Source organism: Pseudomassariella vexata (assembly GCF_002105095.1).
Source record: "Pseudomassariella vexata strain CBS 129021 chromosome Unknown BCR38scaffold_1, whole genome shotgun sequence".
NCBI classification, from domain to species: domain Eukaryota; kingdom Fungi; phylum Ascomycota; class Sordariomycetes; order Amphisphaeriales; family Pseudomassariaceae; genus Pseudomassariella; species Pseudomassariella vexata.
In genome coordinates this window covers 3,594,489-3,616,497 of record NW_024467956.1, presented here as the reverse complement: position 1 = coordinate 3,616,497, position 22,009 = coordinate 3,594,489, and the positions used below count along the sequence as shown (strand labels likewise).

At 51.1% G+C, this 22,009-nt stretch overlaps 3 protein-coding genes across 3 annotated transcripts; 1 reads left to right on the top strand and 2 right to left on the bottom strand.

The window, feature by feature from the left end:
* Positions 1–4,367: 4,367 nt before the first annotated feature.
* Positions 4,368–5,880, top strand: BCR38DRAFT_418360 (uncharacterized protein). Its single transcript, XM_040859221.1, has 2 exons — positions 4,368–4,706; positions 4,822–5,880. Exons 1-2 carry the CDS (start codon positions 4,568–4,570, stop codon positions 5,499–5,501), a joined length of 819 nt encoding a protein of 272 aa, XP_040721507.1. The 5' UTR covers positions 4,368–4,567; the 3' UTR covers positions 5,502–5,880.
* Positions 5,881–6,621: 741 nt separating this feature from the next.
* BCR38DRAFT_480389 (uncharacterized protein) lies at positions 6,622–12,572 on the bottom strand (the record flags this gene model as incomplete). Its single annotated transcript, XM_040863271.1, has 3 exons — positions 6,622–9,168; positions 9,223–10,848; positions 10,914–12,572. 3 exons carry the CDS (start codon positions 12,570–12,572, stop codon positions 6,622–6,624), a joined length of 5,832 nt encoding a protein of 1,943 aa, XP_040721506.1.
* A 1,637-nt stretch (positions 12,573–14,209) lies between these two features.
* BCR38DRAFT_329572 (small GTPase superfamily) lies at positions 14,210–14,940 on the bottom strand (the record flags this gene model as incomplete). Its single annotated transcript, XM_040854893.1, has 3 exons — positions 14,210–14,542; positions 14,602–14,827; positions 14,885–14,940. Coding segments are annotated over 3 exons (615 nt in total), but the record flags the coding sequence as incomplete, so codon positions are not given.
* Positions 14,941–22,009: the final 7,069 nt, after the last annotated feature.

Genomic DNA, 22,009 nt, shown 5'->3' with positions numbered 1-22,009 from the left:
TTTGGAACTCAACCTATCCGCGATTCAGGTCCCAGTCTACCCAGTTCGTCTACGAATGTCGATATCGGGAGAGAGTTTGAATGGTCTGAATTTTGAAAAGGGTCAGTAGATTGCGAGCTAACGAAATACCCTACTGCACCTTCCTTCCTTCCTTCCTCCCCCCCTGTACCAATACGCCGGGCTTGCGGCTGCCACTCGAAAGGATATCCTTTTCAGGAAAACAGCTCTTTCGTTTTCGGATTTCAGCACGAGCCAATATGGGGTCACCCGATCGGACGTGCAATCCCGTGCAATCCAGTCAAGTCTCAGAAGCGGCTCATCTAGCGAGCTATTCGATGCTTCTCGTAATGGGAGAGTCCCGCTCGAGCGAGTAAGCAGGGACCATATCAATAACCGAGCGTGCTTTAGTCCGCAGTCAACCACAACCAGTTCTGGAAGTATGTATCCATGATAGCGTCGTGAAGCTCCAAGCGAGCGAATTTGGCTGTGAACTTGCAAACCCGGGATCTCCTTTCCATGGTCGGCAGCCCAGCCGTTAGTCTGCGGGAGACTGCTGTGGAGAAGGTTGTGGCACATTGGCCATGGCTGGGATCCCATGGGATTGCGCTGCGACTGCGAACCAAACTATTGTTGCAATGGCGAGGCGGTTACTTCCAGAATAGAGAATAGAGCGCGACAACCCGTAGCTGTCTGTCATACTGAGCACATGATGTGGATGTTTCTCTATAGGGGTGAGTCCGACATCTTGTCTGAACCCAGCAAAGGGCTCGATCTCTTTTCATCTTGGTACGACTCTGCGAACAGAATACAGTACAAATAGAACGGATTGATGTCAACTTTCATCTTTTCGATTCCGTCGTCTTTCATCATGTCCAATGTTCCTGATTTAGCGAGTGTTCTCGACATTCTTTTTTAGTACTTACCCCTGAGTCGTGGTGAGCTGAAGATGCCATATGGCCTTCTGGTTCGCCAGGGCGTAACTGCTCAACAGGCCTGAACTGGGCCGGGTGATGGCCGAGCAACTTGTATTCTGCGACCACGATGGCTTGCTTCGATGGACCGAGATCTACTCGTATCATTGGATCTTGGACAATGCTATCATCGCTGTTTCGATCTTTAGCGTCCCTGATGATATTGATGTCCACCTCTCAAGCCTTCTCAATCTATAGGAAACCTTCCTTATCCGCATATTGACTCTCTTCGAGCCGAATTCTATGGGGTTTGTTAGGATTTCCCAATGGGGTCTAGCGAAAACGTCGAATATAGGCGTTGGATTAACGTCAATATATATTTAGGCTTGCACACCTAGGTGCTGGAATCCTTGGGCGTAGACCTAAAGCACAGGCTTGACTACGTAGCCGTCGAGGGAAATTGTCGTGACACTTCGCAGGCTCCCTTCAGATCAGAACATGCGTGATTTGGGCTAGGAATGACTATGGGTACCGCACATAGATAGATAAATAGACCAATCACAGCTTCACTCTGCGGCGGCTATTTACTTGCTTCTCGCTTCGTCCACCACAATATAACAATTTGGAGGCCCAGGGGCTGTCTCTGACAAAAAAGGCGCAACGAGACGGCTCCAGCTGCCCCTCCAGGTCCGTTGTGCCATATAAACGTTGCAAGTAGTCGACTATATTTCATATAACCCTCCCCCTATATCCGAGTAACCAGGAATGCTGCATCGCCTGCATCTGTTCCTTCTCGTCTTTGTCGTTGTTGTCGTTTTCGTTCTGTTGCTGTGTAGGGAGTCGGGGCGATTGAGCCTCCACTACTTCCTCGTCGGCTGGTATTGCGCCTGCGTTTCCAGCGCCCGCACCTGTCGCTGTGGTTCAATAATCTGCTGCCTTGACGCTTGCCATCCCTCCTGGTGTGCCCGTTCAATCGCTTCAAGGCGCTGGGCCAGAGTCGGGCCAGCTCCCAACATCTATTGGCGCGTCCGTTCAATCACTGCAGCGCATGCAACCAGACGCCGTCTCACTCCTGGCACCTGAACTTGTCTTTCTCGGTTCTGCTATGAAGAAACACCCTGCTCGACCGTACTTCCCCGGACGTGCTGCTGCCTCTTCATCTCTTCCCGACCCCACTCCACGGCCGAGTTGCTCGCAAAACTCAAATGCGCAAGCATTGTGCCACTAGCAACGTGCTCAATATGTGTGCGCAAGCATTCCATCTGCTCCTCCTGCAGGTGAAAGGGAAGCTCCGGGGGACTGATGTCGAGATGCTGCAGGAGCTGGCAGTGCGACCGTCCCAGGTCGTCCAGGAGACAATCCACTTGTATGGAGGCTCGGAAAACCTCAGTTTGGCCGCGGTCCAGGTTTCGACGGTGTTCCATGCACGAATCAAGGATCTGGAGGATTTCGAGGCGGTTATCTTGCCAGTATTGGCGCATTTCGGTTTCGACTTCTTGTAGATTCAATTGCGGGTATCTTGGTTGTTCGTCTGGATGTTGTTGATCCTCCTGGGGCTGCTCTTCCCGCGATATCTGTTCTCGGGGTTGCAGCTCTTGTTCCTGAGGGACTTCATCCAGGGTCCGTTGCTCCTGCTCCTGTCCTTGGCTAGGCTCGTACTTCTCGCGCTGTCGAATCCGCGCCCTCCATTCATCAAACAGTCTTTTGAAAATACGGTCCTGCTCCTCCCTGCGCTGCAGTTCCGCCGAACGTGCGGGATGCATCCGAGCCTCAAGAGCCCACAATGCCGTCGCATTCCGTTGCTCCTCCGCCTCTAGTTGCTCTGCTACCCGCTCTTCCGGAGACGGGGAAGACGGTGGGCCGCTGACCTGATAATCCGTCACCTCCGTATGATAGTCATAGAACCATTCTGTCCAGCGGAAGGCGACCTTGAGTTCTTCATCATCGGGCGCGGAGAGAGGACCTCATACGTCCTGCTGAGTCGACGCCCTATGGGAGGAAAGGTTATATCTCGAATGTCCAGAGATTTGTTGATGTTATTTCGCGAACGCACCACGTAGGAAATTCTTGCCCTGTGGCTGTCGGGGTTGGGGCGGCTGTTGACTGGTTCCGGACGGGCAATATTCCCGTAGCCGCCATCTATTCCTCCGTGTGCGTACCAAAGGGTCCCGTGCGTTGTGTCAGGGACGGAGGACGGTTGGCTCTTCTCTCTGCACCTCGCCGCATGAACTCCTCCCTAGTCATGATTTGGGACCGGTGTCCCTGATCTTGTTGGGTTCAGCTGGGCAACGCTAACAATTTGTTGGCGGTGGCGACTATGAGAAGCCACTCGTGCTGCTTCTTCCTCACGCTGCTGCAATCTGGGGTCTAGCCAGGAACCGTATCTCTGTGCGGCACTCAACTGTCCTCTTCAGTAAGCCGGACATTTCGAGTGTTTGGAGCCGCATCAGTCACCTCCTCGCGGCAGATGCCACAGATATCGGGTGTGGTCGACATGGTTGTTATTGATGAGGTGTGTGCTGATTGCCAAGCCGTTCTTAAGACTGGATGCATTCATCCAGTGACAGTTGTTCAGTTGCTATGACAGAAACGAAATAAACAGACGTGTGTCAGTGCTTGCGTAGGGGAGGGTGACCAAAATGAGGTATGACTCGGACAATTCAAAGCACATATTCCCATTATATACGTCGGTATACAGGAAAAATGGAGATAGAAAACTTCATCGGTCGAGTCATAGTTGTGTAGACTTCACCTTCAACCAGACTGGTACGACAACTAGACCTTCGGAGAAATAACATATCGTTGATACTGGGACCAATCAAGGTGCGATCCATAGGAGATATACCTCTGAAGAGGAAACTCATCGAAGTTTTACCTTTGAAGTATCCAGACGCCAAGCTCCGTTCCATAGAGAGGACCAGGAGCGGCTGGCGCAAGGAAGAAGAGCAAAATGAACTGGATCGGGAGGCAGTATGAGGAAAAGCAGTATTTTTCTTCATGTTAGACATGAGATGCACGGTTCACTGTAACTACTCCACATAGGGTGAACATCGGGATCTCAATATGAAGCTGCAAAATGACAATACCGCAGGTGGTTTGAACATGGAAGGCAGTTACCAGTTGCTCCTGAGGTTGAAAATGTAAAACCACATGCCAAGCGGATGAAGAAACAAAGGGGGCAAGATTTTCTGGGATGACCAGGCGCAAACAATGCCCATTTGCAATATTCCATCTGGACCCCAACTGGATTATACGATGTAATTTTCAAAATATTTTGGACTGCATTCTTTTGGTGCTATTTCCAGGTTTTCCGAGTGGCTTCGCAGTGTCTTGCCTGAGAGAAAGACGGGAGACGGGACAGAAGGGAGGGTGTGGACCCGCGCACGCAAGTTGCGCCAAGAATCCAGTCAATGGGCCAGAAACGCGCTCCCTTTGTTCTCGCGCGACCAAGCTCCCGTTTTCATCACACTGTGCCCATCAGTCCACCACTGCCACCTTTCTTTTCGAGCCCTTCGCAACCTTTTCGGGCCTCAATTCCGGCATATTTCTGGTCGCAGGCAATCTCCCTTTTATTGATCCTTATTAAGGACTCAATCCCTTCTTTCCACTCCGTCAGCGATTCTTTCCATCGCCGTCGACTGTCTCATTATTTCGCCATGGCGGACTACACCTCTCTCAAGGTCCCAGAGCTCAAGAAGCTGCTTCAGGAGAAGTCGCTGCCTGTCACTGGCAACAAAGCCGACTTGATCGCGCGCCTGCAGGAGCACGATAAGACGCAAGAGCCCAGCAAGCCTGGTAAGAACTTTTCGCCTCGACGTCAATGCCGTATAACCACCTCACCTCCCAGCCTTGCGCTGCGCCATTCAATTCAATTGCACAGCAGGGGAAAACCAATACTAATATCACCCAGCTACCACCGCTGTAGCCACTGCGGAGGATGAGATCGACTGGGACGATGACGAGCCCGTGCCTGCAACAACCACAACCCAGCCTACCGAACCGGCCAAAGCCGCCGAGCCTACACCTGCACCCGCCGCTGTAGACGAGGCTGCCCCAGTAGCTGGCAACATCGCAACAGAGGCGCCCGCAGAGACAACCGAAGTTGCCACGGCAACCGAAGAAACGCTACCAGAAGTCCCCAAGCCTGAATTCTCCGCACATCTGCCCGCTACGAGCGCGGACGAGGAAGCGCGCAAGCGCGCCGACCGCGCCAAGCGCTTCGGAATAGTAGTTGATGAGGACGAGGAAGCAAAGCGCAAGGCGGAACGCGCGAAGCGATTCGGTGTCGAGGAGGCAGAGGACGCCGAGAAGGTCGTCAAGGGTCTGGATGCTGCGCTGCCCGAGGGCCGGAGGCCGAAGCGCGGTCGCGAGGGAGGAGAGCGCGAGGGAGGGGAAGAGAGAGGTGCCAAGAGGCAGAGTACGGATGGTCGACGAGGTGGTGGAAAGGTGCGAGGAAAGGGACGTGGAGGCCGAAGTGGCGGTGTCGGCAACCCGAAGCAGAACGGTGGGGGTGCGCCTAAGCAGCGCATCATTGACGACCCGAACGAGAAGGCCAAGGCCGGGGCAAGAGCGAAGAGATTCGGTGCTTAGGTTGTGGACGATGTCTGACCTTGAGCTGAGGACGAACCTTCTGGTCTTGATCGATCGACTGCAATGAGCCCACGGCGAGAGCGGAGTATGTATTTGTACTATTATGCTATTATTTACGGTGTGTACCCAGAGGGCACTTGTTTTTGCGTCAGGAGCAGCTAGACACATAATCTGTGTAAAGGCCAGCGATTTTGCCTGGAAAGTGTTGAACACGAAGCATTTGGGGTCTTGGGCTATGGATTAGTTTGAAGTTATGTGATTAGACATTTTGATGCTTAGTTGAAGCCCCCAATATAGATGTTCTGAAATGGCCCATTCTACCCAGCTGACGGCAAAGCAACATGTTAGGTAGGAAGACCTAAAAAGCTGGAACCGCTATATGAATCATCAGTCACTACCGAACTACGTGTCTTTGATTTTTGCCATATTCAAATGTTCCAGCGAACGAAACTCCCGAGTTTCCAAAGCCAAGCGAAATCAATAGATCTCACACAAAGAAAGCAAATAATGTGCCTCTTGCAAGCCGCTCGACATAATGTCGGTCTCTACTGCAGGCCTGTAGTGATTGCACACACCTTTCCCGCAATGGACCACATGGGAAAACACAGGAGCCACAAGATAAGAAGTTCAACGTTGCTATAAATCAAAAGCTAACCCAGCTCTGGATGCGGCACAGAGCCATGAAATTTGCCGCCCTCCCTTTTATGTATATCATTTCATCCCGTCCATGTATGTATGTACCTTCAGAGGCCTTCCATTCATTCCATTTGCATACCGCGGAACATATAGACCATAGATCACTCACTACAGGGAGCCCCCAAAACATAAACCCTTCCTAGATTCCTTCCTGAACGCCGGGCTTCTACCAATATGCAACCAGTCAATGACCATATCCATGCTCCGTATCGAATCGTGCCTATCTTACCAACACCAAAAGGGAAAACAAGAACGTCGGGTTCGATAAAAACTCAGCAGACAATCCTTTCGTTGGGCGTTCCAACGAACCCCTTTCAGTCTCGCAGCATAATCAATGGGTATCATCGTATCGGAACTCCTTCCATCCTTCCCTCCACATTACCCTTCTCTTCCATCCTCTGCTTCCCCTGCCCTTTCACTCTCCCTAACCAATCATAACCTCTTGCGTCACCAACCCATAAATCCAGTTCGCCTCCATCACGCTCGCGCACTGGAAACACCACTTATTAACCGCGCCCGCTACACCCCCGGTCCTAGGCGCGAGTCCCTCCTCACCCGCCTCATCCTTGACCTCCTCCCACACATTGAGCAAAATACCCCGGCTCCCCAGCCTCGAGAAACACCTGCTGCCTAAGATAACATCCAGGATAATCAACGCCTTGCCTGCGTTTTTCTTGGGTATGCTAGTGACGACGACCCGCTTCTCCATGCCCTGATATTTGCGCAGGTTCTGCCTTGTGCCCTGGTCCGGCCGGCTGACCTCGAGGAGGCAGTTGCCGTGGTCTTCCCACTTGCTGCTCGAGACCATGAGGTGGAGCCGGATCTTGAGGTTGTTGGTCGTGAGGCTCATCTTGGCCATGTTGCCGCTATTGGCGGCGCTAACGGAGGGTGAGCGCGGCGGCGTGCCCGATGAGTTGGACGAGGTGTATATGCTCGGCTCGATACTGCTGCCGCGGCTTTGCTTGTCGACACTCGACATGGCAATGTCGAAGGACTGGTTCCCGCCGCCGACCAATCTTTTGAGGAATGATGATGCGGATATGCCGGATGAATGTGATGTGCTGCCGGCAGACTGTGAAGGTGCGCGTGCCGACACACGGTAGCTGTTCTTACGGCCAAACCAGCTGCGTCGCTGTGAGGATCCGTCGCCATCCTGTTCAACTGTCTGGTTCTGCCCGAAGGCGCGGACGCGGGCTTCCTCTTCTAGGGCTTTGTACTTAGCATTGTCCATACGCGCCCGGTGCACTGCCAGGTACAAGGATTCGCATTCTTGAAATGAGGCAGCACGGAAGCGGAAGAAGGTCGTCTCAATCTTCGTCACTTTCGAATACAGCTTCGCGTAGCTGAGGACCGGAGATCTTATTTCGAGGTCCAGCACGGTGCTGTTTCGCAGCATGACGAGGGGTGTAAGATCTAGCGCGATCAGTGGTCGGTCTTCATCTGACTGAGACGCACCCTGCATTCGTCTCGCAGGATACGCTTCGATCAACCCGGGTGTGATGACGAGTGAGCAAATTTCTGGCCAAAGGTCCTTCCAGCAGCCCTTCTTGTTGTCCCAGTACGAGATTGAAGCCGCAGCTCTAGTGACGTATGCTGGCGGCTCAGCAGCAAACTTTGGTAGACCAGCTTGGGAGGCTGAGGCCGACGGGGTGAGACTGACGGCGCTTTCCGAGACAAGTGAGTCGGCGGGCGTTTCGTTGGGCACTGGCTCGTTGGATTTCTTGATGCTGATAGCAGGCATGGTCTCTGGCATATCAGCGGCCTCGAGTTCATCATCAGATGACTCGGATGACGTGTAATCATCATACTCATCCTCGTCTTCACCTTCGTCTTCATCCTCTGTGTCTGTGCATGAAATTGACAGTGAACTTTCAGACGAGATGTCAGAGGGGTGGTACTCGTGCTTGAGAGGAGACGAGCCACGCCGCTTGATCTTGGGGGTGTTGAGATCTACAGGAGGTGAAAGTGTCGATGATTTCTTTGGTGTGATGCGGTGTGCAGGCGGAGGAGGTGCGCCATCCTCACGGTAAGATTCGGTGCTGGGAGATCTCTGCAGCGCCGAGGGATCAGGCCGCATGCTCTCCCGTAAGGGTCGGGATCGGTCCTCCTCCGTATACGGCGAAGGAGATTCTGGGAGTCTATGCTGCGATTCGAGGTATGACTCTTGCGTAGGTGTCTTCGCGGATGGCGGAGTCGAAGGCCTTTCTGGAGAAGATATCGGCGTTATAGGAGCACTTGTTTGCCGTGATTGGTAACGAGTTGGAGTAGTCTTTGTCTTGAGTTCCGGACTGGATTCCACTCTTGTAGGAGACTGAGTGGCAGACTCATGTCTGTGGTGCTTCCTTTCTCCAAGTGGAATATCTGCCGAGCCAGGCCTAGGTTGTAGAACCAGAGGTTGCGCCCCTGTTGTCCGCAGCGCTGTAGTGACAGCTGGAGGTACTGGACTGCTACCGAGGATGTCTAACCAGTCGACAAGCTGCTCCTCGCTGTCCGTGGTAAGTGTCAGGAGTTCGAACCATTCATCATTCTTGCCCCTGATCATGACCACGAGTTCGCGCTTGCCACCCTTTCGGGCAGAGTATTGGCCGCCGGGGATCGGAGCGAATAGCAGCCATGATCGTCCGCGGCTGCCAGTTTCTCTGATCAAGAGATCACCAGGGTCGGACTTGAACAGCTGATTGTCTCGAGAGACTAGTTCGACTTGGCATTCCAACCGTTGTCCGTTAGAATGACGAAGGGATAGGGAAAAAGAGTCCTTCGCATACACTTGTCGGAAGCGATCGATTTTAACGTTGTCCAGAGCTGCGAACGTCTGGAGATCCCGAACTCGGCTTGTATCTGTATTCATCGCATCCTCATCAACAATTCTGGCACATTCTTCCTTGTGCCGCCGACGTGCTTTTTCCTGTAAACCGTCCCATTTGCTCGCAATTTTCTCATAATTTTCTGTCCCTGTGACTTTTCGGTAGCTCTGGATCAAGTCAGTCAAACATCTTCCAGTGAGTCTTCATTGTTGATTCCTTACCCTGATGAATCTGGTGATCCACTTGGCGCGTATAAGTGGCCTCTTCAGGAGATGAGCAACGTCGATGCGCTCGCCATCTTCGTTAATAACATCGCCTTCTTCGTTGCGGGGGAGGGCGTTGATGAGCGAGTCGTTATCGTCAAGTGACAACGGAGCGAGATTAACTATGAGATCCTGGAAACCAAGACGCCATACGTCAAGGTATTGATCATAGATAGGATGCACAGAGTCGAGCCACTGCGGAAGGCGATGCGCATCTAACAGAGGACAGCGTCGGTGCACATTTCTGAGCTTCTCAAGGACAATGCCCATGTTCACGACTGATTTGGCAAGGCTGTCCTCCCTTTGCTTGCCCATAGGCGTAAAAAGATCCTCTTTCGACAGGGTCTCATCACCGTTGATCACTTGGGTCAATAATACGGGAATAACACCGTCGACAAGTGTCTTAAGCTCTCTTGCATACAAATTTTCGTCGCCGGCGAACTCCTGCAAAAGGCCCGCAACAGTAGCTGTGTTTGGACGGGTTGAGTTCCTTCTGCGTACACTGTGAGCTGATCGGAGACTACTGCTCCTCCCAGCCTTGGTGTTGGCATCTGGTAAAGACAAGACAGAAACGAGATCGGAGTGCTTGGTAAGACGTCTCTTCAAGCCTGGTTTGTTGCTTCTGTGCCGCGAGAGGTTTGAGCCCGTACTCCTCGTCGTAGCAGTTGTCTGGGTCATAGTGGTCGATGAGAGCATCGACGACAGATCTGACTCGCGCGTACTAAGCGACTCCCGGGATACTATCGTTGATAGCTCATGGACGCCTTTGGTAGGTGGCTTGCGTCTCGGATACGAAGAGGGTGTGGTAGTCTCTTGAGAAACCGACGAATCGTCGGCATATGAGGACAACGGGGACCTGGAGCCAGATGAACGACGCCGATCACGAGTGTCCTCACTATCCCCGTCATCAAGTTCAACTTCTTCAGAGCAGCTTGGATAAGTCATGGGCAAAGTTTTCGGCGCATTGGATTCTCCACGGAATGCATCCATGAGCTTGTCCTTGAACCCTTTCTTGGCGCCTGGCTTCAAGGGAGACGAAGTGCTCCTAGTGGCTCGACTTCTCTTGAGACCAGCTGCCGTCGGAGTGGTGGGGTCGTCCTTCGGACACTCATCTGGCTCTTCATCTTTCATCTTGGCGGTTTCTTCATTCTTGTGCTTGACACGCTCTTTGGCTGTGGGGGTCTCGGCGGGACGAACATCATCTGCTGACTTGCTTTTGGACACCGAAGGTGCACTGCGTGCCTTGCCTTCGTTGACCGGTCGCTTTTCTGTGTTTCTTCTCTGGGGCTCAGGGGTGAGCGGTGACTTCTTCGGCTCAGGAGGGAGCAGAAGCTCCTTTTCAATGGATCTCCTCTTGGGCTGAGAAGGAAGCGGCGATTTTCTCTTGGGTTCAGGAGGGAGCGGCGGGTCCTTGTCGATGGATTTCCTCGTCGGCTCAGGGGTCATGTTTGGTGACGATTCTTCCACGAACGGATCAACGGTCTTGTTCAACCAAGACTCGATGCTCCGTGGTTGATTAGCCACTGGCTTGGGTGGAGGGTCAACTTTCTCCGAAACTATCTTCTTGCCCTCGGTCAACACCTTCTTCAGGACATTAGTAGCGCCCTTGAAGCTGGGATTCCTTTTAGCCTTGGGACGTTTGGTTTGACCCGAATGGCCCCCAGTGGTAGATCCAGTTCGCTGAATGCAGAATATCCCACCGGAATATCCGCTAGTTTGGAAGGTAAACTGGACGGCATGAAAGATTGAAGATCAGAGGCATGAGAGCCACTCGACCACGACTCGCTATCTGACACGTCCTCAGTCAGAATGGTGCTTGTCAAAGTGGTTCCTGTGTCCGCAAGACTTTTCGCCGCGGCTTTTTGTCTCAAATTGGAAGACGTCTTGCCGCTACTTCGTCTCGTAGGCGTGTCCGGCTCATCACTTTCAGAGTCTTCGATGACCTCTGTTCTCTCCGAGGGCGACTCACTACGCCTTGTGCTCGTTGTTTGTGCAGTTCGGCCGCGGGATCTCGGTCGTGAAGAAGCTCGGACAGTGCTGGCACCGCCAGATGTCGGCTGCGATCCATCGTCGGGATACACTCTGATTCCATCGTCTGGCAGAGTGGATCTCTGCGGCCTCACCCTAATCCCATCATCGGGTAGAGTAGTATTATGCGGTCTTATCCTAATCCCATCGTTCATAGCCGTCTTCTTGGGAGTAGGCGAAACTTTGCGAGTCGAAACCTTTCGAGAGGGGAAAACCTTTTGGGGAGGCGATGTCCTTCGAATAGGCGAAATTTTTCGAGTAGGTGAATACTTTCGAGTACGCGACTTCTGTCGGATAGGTCTTACTCGAATGCCGTCATCCTCAGCCACCTTCGGCTTGTCTGATTTGCGATGTTCCACCACAATACTCCCATCATCACTCGCGTCGTCTCTTGTGGTCCCAGAGCTCTGCGTAGGAGTGATGCGACTGCCGTCACCACTGCCCACCGATTTCGAGGCACTGTACCGTGTGGTTCGAGGCTCGTCAGGGATCTCGACCCGTGCAGCCCAATCCTTAATTTTGTTCTTGACAGGAGGGTTGGGCGATGTTCTCCTCAGGAAATCCTTGGGAAGTGGAGATCCGGTACCCAGGTTCAGTTTTACTTTTGACGAATGATTCCGCGTCGGGCTACTCCTCCTATTCTTCATCCAGTTGGTGTCACTAACAACACGCTTCTTAGGCGGGTTGCCCGAACGTGGATCCTGCTGGTTCTCTTTTTCGGGGTCGTTACCCCCTGCATCGTGGTGCTCAACCACCACCCGTGGCGGTGCCTTCTTCTTCTGCCGCAACTTGATCCTCACTCGATCTTGTTCCGTAACACTTTCGTCATCGACCTGGATCGCCACCTCGCTTGGTTCGCTCGGAGCAGCGAGGGGATCTGCTGATGCCATGGCTGTTGCGTTCTTTTTCTGCCATTGTTTTACCCGATCGTGCACACCGCCAGGAGGCTGAACCTTTCTCACATAACCCTGTCGCATCTCCAGCTTCACTTGTTCGACACTCATCCGTCTTTGCCTCGCCGCCTCCTTGTCTGCCGCAATGCGTGCTGCTGAAGGTCGCCCTAGTAGAAAGTCGCTCAGTAGAGTCGGCTGTGCTGGCCTCGTCGCCGATCGTGGCCGTGCTTGTACAGCGGCCGGCGCACTCTTGGGAGTGACGCCAGCCGCGGGGGCCGACACCTTGCGAGCATGAGTGGGCGTCGCATTAGGCGTTCGCTTCTTGTCGGGAGAGGCGCCGCGTCGTGGAGTTACCGGACCCCCAGGATTGTCTTCGTCGGTAGTCATGGTCTATGTTGACGAAGTAAGCTTCCGTCACATACTGTACGAGATTTGTAGGTATGGATGTGCAGATCTGCGAGCTTCCGTGGGAGGGGGTGGTCGCGATAATTGGTCGCCCAGCATGAGAGCCACATGCCAGACTGGCAAGAACGCAAAAGTGGAGGTGAACGTGGACATGCGTCCGCTCAGTAAGAAATCAAAAAACTGGCCTACCTTTCAACTGTACGGCATGCTGACTGTGGCTGAGACTTTGCGATGCCGCTGCTCAATAGGCGCCGCTTGGGTTGCAAATGAATGAGATAATAAGTTGGCAACGACACGATGATGCTTGTGCATCAGAAAAGGACGATTAGAGATCACACTAGAAGGAATGGTCCCAACTCGCGGAAGTAGGTGATAATGAATTGCATGAGGCTGACCTTAGCTAAGGTATCTTCCATCCTCGATGTGCTCACTGACACACCTTTGCAGCTCTGCAGCTCTGTAGCTTGATGACTTGGCTCATGAACACCACAGCAACCAATGGCGGGCGCTACGCAAGCTCAGACATAAACAATGGGATGGGCTTCGGACTGGCTGAGCTGGGCAGCTTGGTGGGCTCATAATCCCTGCCACCCGTCGCTAGCTTGGCTACACTCGGGTTAAATATACAGCTAACTGAGGGCGTTGTAGCCAATTCTGATGTTTTCCAGCCAATCAGCAGTCTCGCCTCGAGGTCTTGACCCCTCTTCATCCCCCAAATCGGTGATACCTCCAGTTTTCTCCTTCCCAACCGGAAACGTACCGGAAACGATCATCGCTGCTGTGGCTGTTTCACCTCTCAAGGCATTATCGCCTGAGAACCATTTCTCACCACTCGTGGAATCGTGGCTTATGTTGTTTTCCTACAGCTGACGGGTGCATATATCTTCATGCGCCCTGGTATTACTGTTATCGATGTTGTTGTTATCATACTACTACATACATCATGGATGCTCCAGCAATGCATCTGCATTACTTGGCAATAGTTGGCATCTTCTCTGTTTTTACCCCCTAGAATATCCCAGTTTCCAAGATCATGTTGTGATATCGGGTGAGTTAAGACGGAGTTTTATCTCATTACGACCAAAGGAACCAAACTTGCTACTCCCTGCAACTGAGAAATAGCAGTCGTCTTTCCGGACCTCTGGGCATCGATAATGACATGTCATGGTGTGCAAGCTTCTTTCCGTCTCAATGCGATATTGACCATATCTTATCTCGGCTCTGACAATCGCGGGGGGCGGTGCCTTGGTGTCACGGTGATGGCGAGCCAAGGAACATCGGAGCAAAAATGTTGACATTGACTAGACCCTGCTTGACATTACAGAAAACGAAACTTCTTGCGATGTCCCTCTGGATGCTTGAGAGTACAAGAAAGGGATACTTCCCGCGATGTCCCTGCAGATGGCTGATTGCAGGCAACATACCTGGACGACTACCCAGCCCATCACATGATTGACGCGAGTACAGACTTTTATTGCCAACCCAGAGAAAATGCTCAACGACACACTGATCTGTTTGGCCATCAGGTTATCGTGTCAAACGGCGACGTGACCCCCACCATTTTGATGAAAGTAGACCTCAAACCGCAAATCGGTACCAATCCCAACCAAAGAAACAATTCATTGTTCCGCCTGGAAGCAAAACAACTTGCCCAGGCTCATTTTCTGGGGCTTCTCTCGGATCGTGGCGTCATCTCCGGCGCGGAGAGTCTGGACAATTCTGACTCCCTCCTCGAAGATTCGGTCCACACCCTCTCCCGTTTTGGCCGAACACTCCATGTACTTGACCGTGCCCATGGCGTGGGCAGCCATGGAGCCCTCAGAAGCGCCGATGCGAGTCTCCCAGGTAGGGAACAGCGGTGCCCACATGCCAGAGCCGACACGAGTGTCTTTCTTCAGTCCGAGGAGAAAGACGGGAGCGCCAGGACAGTGCATACGGATGGAGTTGATCCACTGTTCGTCAGATAAATCAGCTTATTTTCTACGATGATGAGAGAACTGGTTCGGCTGACCTTGGTTTGGGCATTGGTGAACTTCTTGTCACTATTGACGCTGAAGCAGAGGAAGACTCCGTCCCAGGCTAGGTAGGAAAGAAGAGAGAGCTGGTTCAACTCGATGTTGCCAGAGGTATCCCAAAGCTCGAGATCAAAGTCTTGGCCATCGACATCGACGGTCTTATTGAAGAGCTCATACTGGGTAGGTAACCACGCTTGAGTGAAGGTATCACGGTAGAAGCGGCTGCAGGTCCAGTTAGCTGGCGCCAAGTTGGAATGAAAGGAATGATGGCAAGCTGACAGTAGCATGCTCGACTTGCCGCAGGCAGAATCGCCGACAAAGACGAATCGAAGTCTCGGGTTATTGACCAAAGTCACAGGAGAACCAGGGGGGTTGCTGGAAACGGGCGAAGAGCCTCGAACAGTAGCGCCATCGAGGTCTTCTTGAGCGCGAGAAGGGGTAATGATGCGCTGAAAGCCACTGGAGACACATCGGGCAATGTCGCAAGTCGATTGCAGAATTCGGGATCTAGGCCGGTCGGTTGGCGCCTCTTGGTGACCGAACGAGACGCACTTTATTCGCTTATTGCGATGCTCGCCACCATCATGGCCGGCATAGGCTTCCTTGAATTCCTAAGCGGTAGGCATCATTAGCTTGTAAGACACATTTGGTACCCGGAGTTTTGACTGATAAGTGGGGTTTCTTACCATAGCATGTTTCTCTCTGTGAAATTGAGCAGGCTCAGCTGCAAAGGGCAAGTCGCGATGGATGCTAGGCACCTCGGTGATCCATCTCAGCATGTTGCCATTCGATCTCCAGACATTCGAGACCGAGAAAGTGAACTTGCCGACAACGGGAGGACAAAAATTCTGCGAAGCTCTCGATGCCTCCTGGCCCAAAAGCTTGGGAGGCGAGGAGCCGAACTCCGATGATGAAGTCAACGACTGGGCCATGATGGGCAATATGACTAGTTAATGAGGAAGGGTGATGCAGAGGAGGAACACATAAGACAATGAACGGAAAGAAAGATGATAGAAAGCGCAGTGATTGTTGGTGATGTTACCAGCTGTGCTGGGGCAAGAAAGAAAATGCTGTTGTCCACAAGCTCTGCTGGTATTGCTGGTTTTCGCGTTGCTGGAGCTGGTCAAGGAGCTCAACCCAAAAGGGTGATTCTTTGCCTGGTCAGAGGAGCTTTGCAAACTCGAACTAGGAGAAAGTGCACCTTCCAAAGTGCAGCTGCTAACGCGTCCCTCCCGGAAAGCACGCGCATGTAAGATCAAGTAAATAGAACATTCATCCAAGACCTATTGATTGGGCAAATAGATCCATGCTTTATTGACTGATCTTGGAGTCTCATACGACGCTCCGCAATCATGCTGAATGACTCCTAAGAGAAACATACCATCCTTTGAGTAAATTATATGAGGATCGTGGTTTGACATAGATCGTGGCAACCACAACATACTGCTGCTGCTATGCGTGAATCGCGGACTTTTGCCTAAGTACAGAGGTCGGTCGGCCAGAGCAGTGTTATGTCGAATATGCGAGGCTCACAGGTCACTTTTTGTTCCTTGATATTGAAATATTCTCCGTTTTCGCCCCCGGCCTCGGAGGATGTCACAAGGTTGTCTCCTTCCCCGAAGCAGCATCAACTCAGGCGAGAGGAATTGATCTCGTGATACCAAGTCACTAGTCCATGGCAGCTCTTGGTCACTTTTCATGGAGTGGTAGTTTTATGCCATAGCTGTAAATGGGCTCGGACTCCTCTGTCCTGTGATATGGCCCCTTTCTGGTTCTGGGGACAATCATTCAGGGCTATGCAGACTATCTGCAGACTATCTGTAGCCACCGCGAGTGCAACAAAATACGGACAGCTGTTGGTATATATCTTTATTCGGGTTACAATATATCATAGCTGAGCTGTTAGTAATCCAAGTCACCTGCTTTTCTGTCACTTTGTCAGTGGTAATGGTTGTTGTGGGGAGTCCTTGGACACAACCATTTTAATTCAACGCATCCACTTTCACTTCACCAACTATCGTACCTACGAGCTTTAATTTCAAATCAAACCACTTCAATCAGATTCATAGAGGGATTCAAAGTGGTTGAACAAACTACAACGTAGCTCAACATTAATGTCGATATTTAAAAATATTCGGCTGCTGTAACTTTGAAAGATGGTTACCAATCGCACGCAGGGTTGGCTCCTCGATCAATCGACTCGTCCTCCTTTTATTTATTGTTTCTTTTTTTTTTCTCTTTTGGTCGTCTATCCATTCCTCTGGATTGATTTATTGGTTCACTGCTCCTCTATGAGAGCTTATGTCTCTTTGAAAGAATTAATAGATCATAGCATTTGACACAAATAATCCTTGATTTCGTTGTCAGATGCTTGACATATCAGGTCCTATAGTCCCACGCAAATCACCAAGGATTGATTGCATTATAGCAATGTATTCATCCTCAATCCCATAGGAGTTCAGACTATGTTGAATTGTAATTGAGATATCATGTAGTGATTGCAAAATTTGCAACACTGCGTGTTGGTAAAATTGTGACAGAAACACCAGATCCCTTTCCTACAGTTAGATATCTCCCATTTAATGAGCCTTTTTGAGTCTCCTTGATTTCGGCACTGCTCAAATAATGCCGAAGGGGTCTGTGGGTGGATCTTCTGAATTCGAGAGTCAGAAAGTTGAGCACCTAATCTGCAAACTTTCTAGCTGAATCAACAGCAAGAGCAACTCAGACGTCCTGGAGGTACGCAGGTACTGCATTTGTATTCTTGAATTATTTTCACTTTAGACAACGACGCCCTTTATCACACCTTCCCTGCCTTCAGCCCATGAGACCCCAAAGCTGAGAAATGATAGAATATCCCTCTCGCTTTGCTTATGACAAACGCTGCCTATTTATGCGCGCCCCTTTATGCGCGCCCCTATCATATCCTTCCAAAGGCGACTACCTCAGACTCCATCCAAGGCCATAGATCAACTTTTTATAAACCTTTCCAAGCTTACCCTCAGCCCCTTAGCCCTTAATACTAGATTCGAATTCTCAACCGTAGAGGAACCATCCAAACCTAAAACCGATACTTGCGTATTATTTCAAACACTTCTGCTTTGATATCGAGCAGCGCAAATTATCTTCCGATGCAAGCGCTTGGTCAATTCGCAAATACCTCGTAAGCGTACGACGAGACTGGCCCGCCAGTCGCGCAATCCCACCGGTCAGGGTCGATTTCGTCCATATCATCGCCCCAGATCAGGTGATTCATCAACGTGACGGACCGCATGATGTCAATGGTTGTACCCTTGCTTGGAGCGTACCGTCGACCAAGGCTTGGCGGGGCACGACGACGGCTGGGTTGAAGTGATCAGTGATGCTTGTGGATCAAGAGTGAGTTGGGATGAAACTTACCTGTGGGATATACCCAGAGAACTTCCTCGACGAAGTTGCTCGGGTATGGTAAAGCGTCTATTTCGCCGTAACCTAGGGCGTCTTTCTTTGCTGCTAGCCCTATGGTCTTACCGCGACGCTGGGTTTCAGATTTTATGCTTCGTGGCCGAGGTATCATTGCCCTGCAGATAGAAGCACGGCATGCCTTTTATCGGCGACGAACAGTAGTCAGCATCTAGAAGGACTTTCAAAGATGTTCAGGGGTTCATGGAAATAAGACTTACATAGCCCACAATGTACGCATCCGTCAAGCCCTCAGCAGAGCCACCTAGCAGACTTGCCTCTGTAAGTAACTTAACAGATCGCGATAACCGTCAGTGTTATGTTTCCTGGTAGCCATAGCCTGAGGAGTATCATGTCGTCCTTTGCGAATAACGTATTGGCAGGGCATGCTGCACAAGATTCGTAGTAAAGGAAAACATCCGATTTCCCTCGTAAGGAATCCATCGCGCGGGATGAAGCCGTGGGCGGAAGATCTGCAGTTTTGCCGTTAAATTTATGCCGCAAATGTCGTTGTAGTCGTTGTGAAGCCCATATTCGGCCGCCCTACGCGTAATGATGTCCTAAAGCCGGCACAACGCTTGTAATCGACTAAGAGGGAATTGCTATGGAATTTGTACGCCAAGAATCCCTCCAACTACCTCCTAAATCATCAAAAAGTGCTGTTTGCGGCGAAAAAAACTGGTTGAACCTTTTAGGGATACGCAACCACTTAGCCACAACTGGATGGACTGTTTTATACTTATTTAAATCCGGCAGCAAAGACTGAAATGGGCACCAGAATCGAGTCCAAACGCTTTAACAGAGCTACAACGGAAGCTGTTAACTGGTATCCTGATATTAGAGAGGACTAGTACAAGTGGATTAACGTAGAGAATGCCCTCAACGTCGATAAGGGAGGCTTGATGGCTGCCCAGGTTAATAAAAAGATACTGAGTTATATGGCTATGTAAGTAATTCGAATATAGCAATTAACGGATTGGTACTCAGCAGTATAGAAACTAAGACGGCTTGAGTTAAGTCGCTGTCGCTTCATCTAGAGACGTTCCTATCCGATTTTGCGCGCGTTTAAAGACGAGGTCCTTGACCTAGCTGCTGGCCCCGCGAGAGACGAAGGATATCTCAACCCTGTCTAATGAATGCTCCCGCTCTTGCTAAGGCATGGACCTAGTGTTAGCTGAAAGTATTTGATTGGTGGGGTTGGTTGGCTTCAACGATCTACAAATCAGGGCGACGACTTACTATACGAATCAGCCTGATTCCCAATCTCACTTTACCTTTCCGTGGTGCGATATGTCGCTTGACTGAGGCCGTCGAACTAATCACCAATACTACGAGTGACCGACTGCACAGGTAATTGCCAAGGCCGAGGCGGCGCGCTGGACCTTACATGTAATGAAGACACCGGGCGGAACGCGATAGCCTGTAGACATGGACCCCCTGGTTTATACGATGTCCTGGGGTGTTGAGGCAAATTGCCTCAGCTGCAGCTCTGTTTCCTGCTTATATGGGACAGCCAACGGTGGCCATGAACTTTGTGCCGATATCTTCAAAGTGTGCGCCCAGGAGTGAGGCAGGGGCCTGCGAAGATACCTTAACTACAAAGGCATGATGCTTGAGGATAGACGCGAGAAATGATACGCTCGCCTGAGTCGCTATCACCAGATGTTTGGACATATGGTAGTAGATACTCCTACCTCGACCCAAAGGGGATTGTTTACAAGAGCGTGGTGATCAAGAGCACCTGTCTGACCATCGCAGGAATGCTCATTGTAGTTAGCAAGCAGCCAATTGAGCCAGTCGATGGTCACTGCGGGTATCTCATGCCGTTGACCTGCTACACAGTTGGAAATACATTCTGTTTAAAGGTACTCAATAAGTCGCACAACTTGCCCATGCTAATTGAGGAGAGAAACCGAACGGAACCAAACCTATAGTAAGACAGTTAGACCGTCCCAATGCAGGTTTCGGAACAGATGATTGGCGGCAACATCCTTGTCAGCCCTTCGCTCTTGCTGCAAGAAAAGGATATCGCGAACTATTCCATTGGAGCGAGAACCCGCTGGTCATCTTTCGATCCTTCAAGTCAATAAGGACGCTGAAGGACACGGGCCGCGCGTGATATTTGGGCGGCCGACTGGTAAGAAGAAGATCAATATTTGAGTGCCCCTGAGACATGGATGGCTACATACTGATGTGCACACAGCTTCAGCTGTGCCGTGGATTATGACTAGCTTCGCTTTCTCCAGTCTGGGAATGCACTTCGTGTTGCCAAAACAATATGGCAGTCTTAGAGCTATGCCCAACTCAATAACTCAAAATTGATAATCGTAAGACCAGGAACCAAGAACATGTCGATTGCAAGCATGACAACCTGTTTCATTTGGAATGAATCGGACGAGGAGCCTGTCATCGTGCCATCAGGCAGTCGGAATTATGAAAGCACAGTACGTGTAAGGATGTACTTCACTAGCAACGAGCTCGTACGGTGCGATTCTTGGTACGTTGACATACCCTTGTCATCGTTGGCTTGAGCTCGGTTGCTCAACAAATTTCAAATCATCGACATTTGTTTCATTCCTCCGGACGGCATGTAATCTTATCTGATCATCACTCCTGTCAGACACGAGAAGTAAAAATCGTGCGATTGCGTAACCTGCGTTGCAGACCGCCATGAAAGATTCCCGTGAGCGAGGTTGCTGTGCCGTGCAGTCCGCGATCAGGTCAGCACAGAGCAAACATGACACGCGTCGCGTCGAAGTGACCCAAAAAAGAAACTCTCTTTCCATAGCCATCGCAACGAGGATGTCTAAGGGCCAAGGCTTGGCCAATAACAAGGGGCTGATCCAATAGCTGGGGGTGGACACCATCCAGGAAGTTATCTGATCCTTTTTGTCCGAGACGAAGGTGGGTACCAATCCTGGCAAAAGTGGCTTTGGGTTTTCATTGGTGACTGTCCTGATACGATCGCGTCGTACGAAGAAAAGAAGCCGAGATGAAGGCCAGGAGACGTGCTTATACGTATCTCGCCGACGTCGGAGACATCAAGATTATCAGATGCAGAGATATTTTATTGAGCGGGGTGATTGATTAGATATATTGATTGATTGATTAGACTAGAGGTACAGCGGGATTGCGCGACATGGAGACGGCGCGGACAGTTGCAGACTGCTTAGGGAAAAGGGGAAGGAGGAAATACAATTTGCATGTGGGAATTTGGGGATGGTTAATACACCAAAAACACTACGGGTATATGCTGAACACATGACAGTTTCAAGCTGCACCTAGATGGAGACGTTGGGAGTCTGTATTGTGGGATACAGGGGGAAGAAATTATGGGAAATGACACAAGATCCGAATGACAATCCCGACCAAGCGGCTGCGGTAAGAAAAAAATCTCGGAGTCGTCATATTTCCCTGTCGTTTTCTACCCCAGCTATGATGTACGGCCCCGGTGCTGGAAGCATTGAAAGAAGGAATGGAAGCAAGTTTAATCCTGGGTTAGCTTTCCCTCTAGCGGGGAACTGTTCCGTGGCCGGCGGCGGATCACAGTACCGGAAAAGGAGGAAAGGCACATGTTTCCGGGGTTCAATGACAGCAAACACAGTCATGCTGCATGACCCAAGAAGTCCACTTCGGGTTTTCGTCCCCGTGACTTTGCCTCAAACAGTGGCGAATCGCCGATTCGCAACGACCTCGGCGCGTGTTGCGTCTTGGATAATTGCAAATTAGAGTGAGCGCAAACGATGGTCTCTGGCTTCCGCGGGCGTCTTCCGGAAATCCTGACGAACTCGAACTCGAACTCGAACCCCCGAGGTCCCGTCGAGGTTCATTCAACGGCAACCGACAGACGCTGGGAACCGAGGATCCCACGATAACGACCAAACTAGTACATAGTGTTTCTATCTTTCCACAAAGTTCGATTGCTTGGCCGCATATCGGCAGTGGTGTTGACAGCACACCATT

Excerpts from the sequence above, each read along its gene's own strand:
- BCR38DRAFT_418360 (XM_040859221.1), top strand. The coding sequence starts at position 4,568 with ATGGCGGACTACACCTCTCTCAAGGTCCCAGAGCTCAAGAAGCTGCTT. Across the intron at positions 4,707-4,821 it reads GCAAGAGCCCAGCAAGCCTG|CTACCACCGCTGTAGCCACT; the intron begins GTAAGAACTTTT and ends AATATCACCCAG.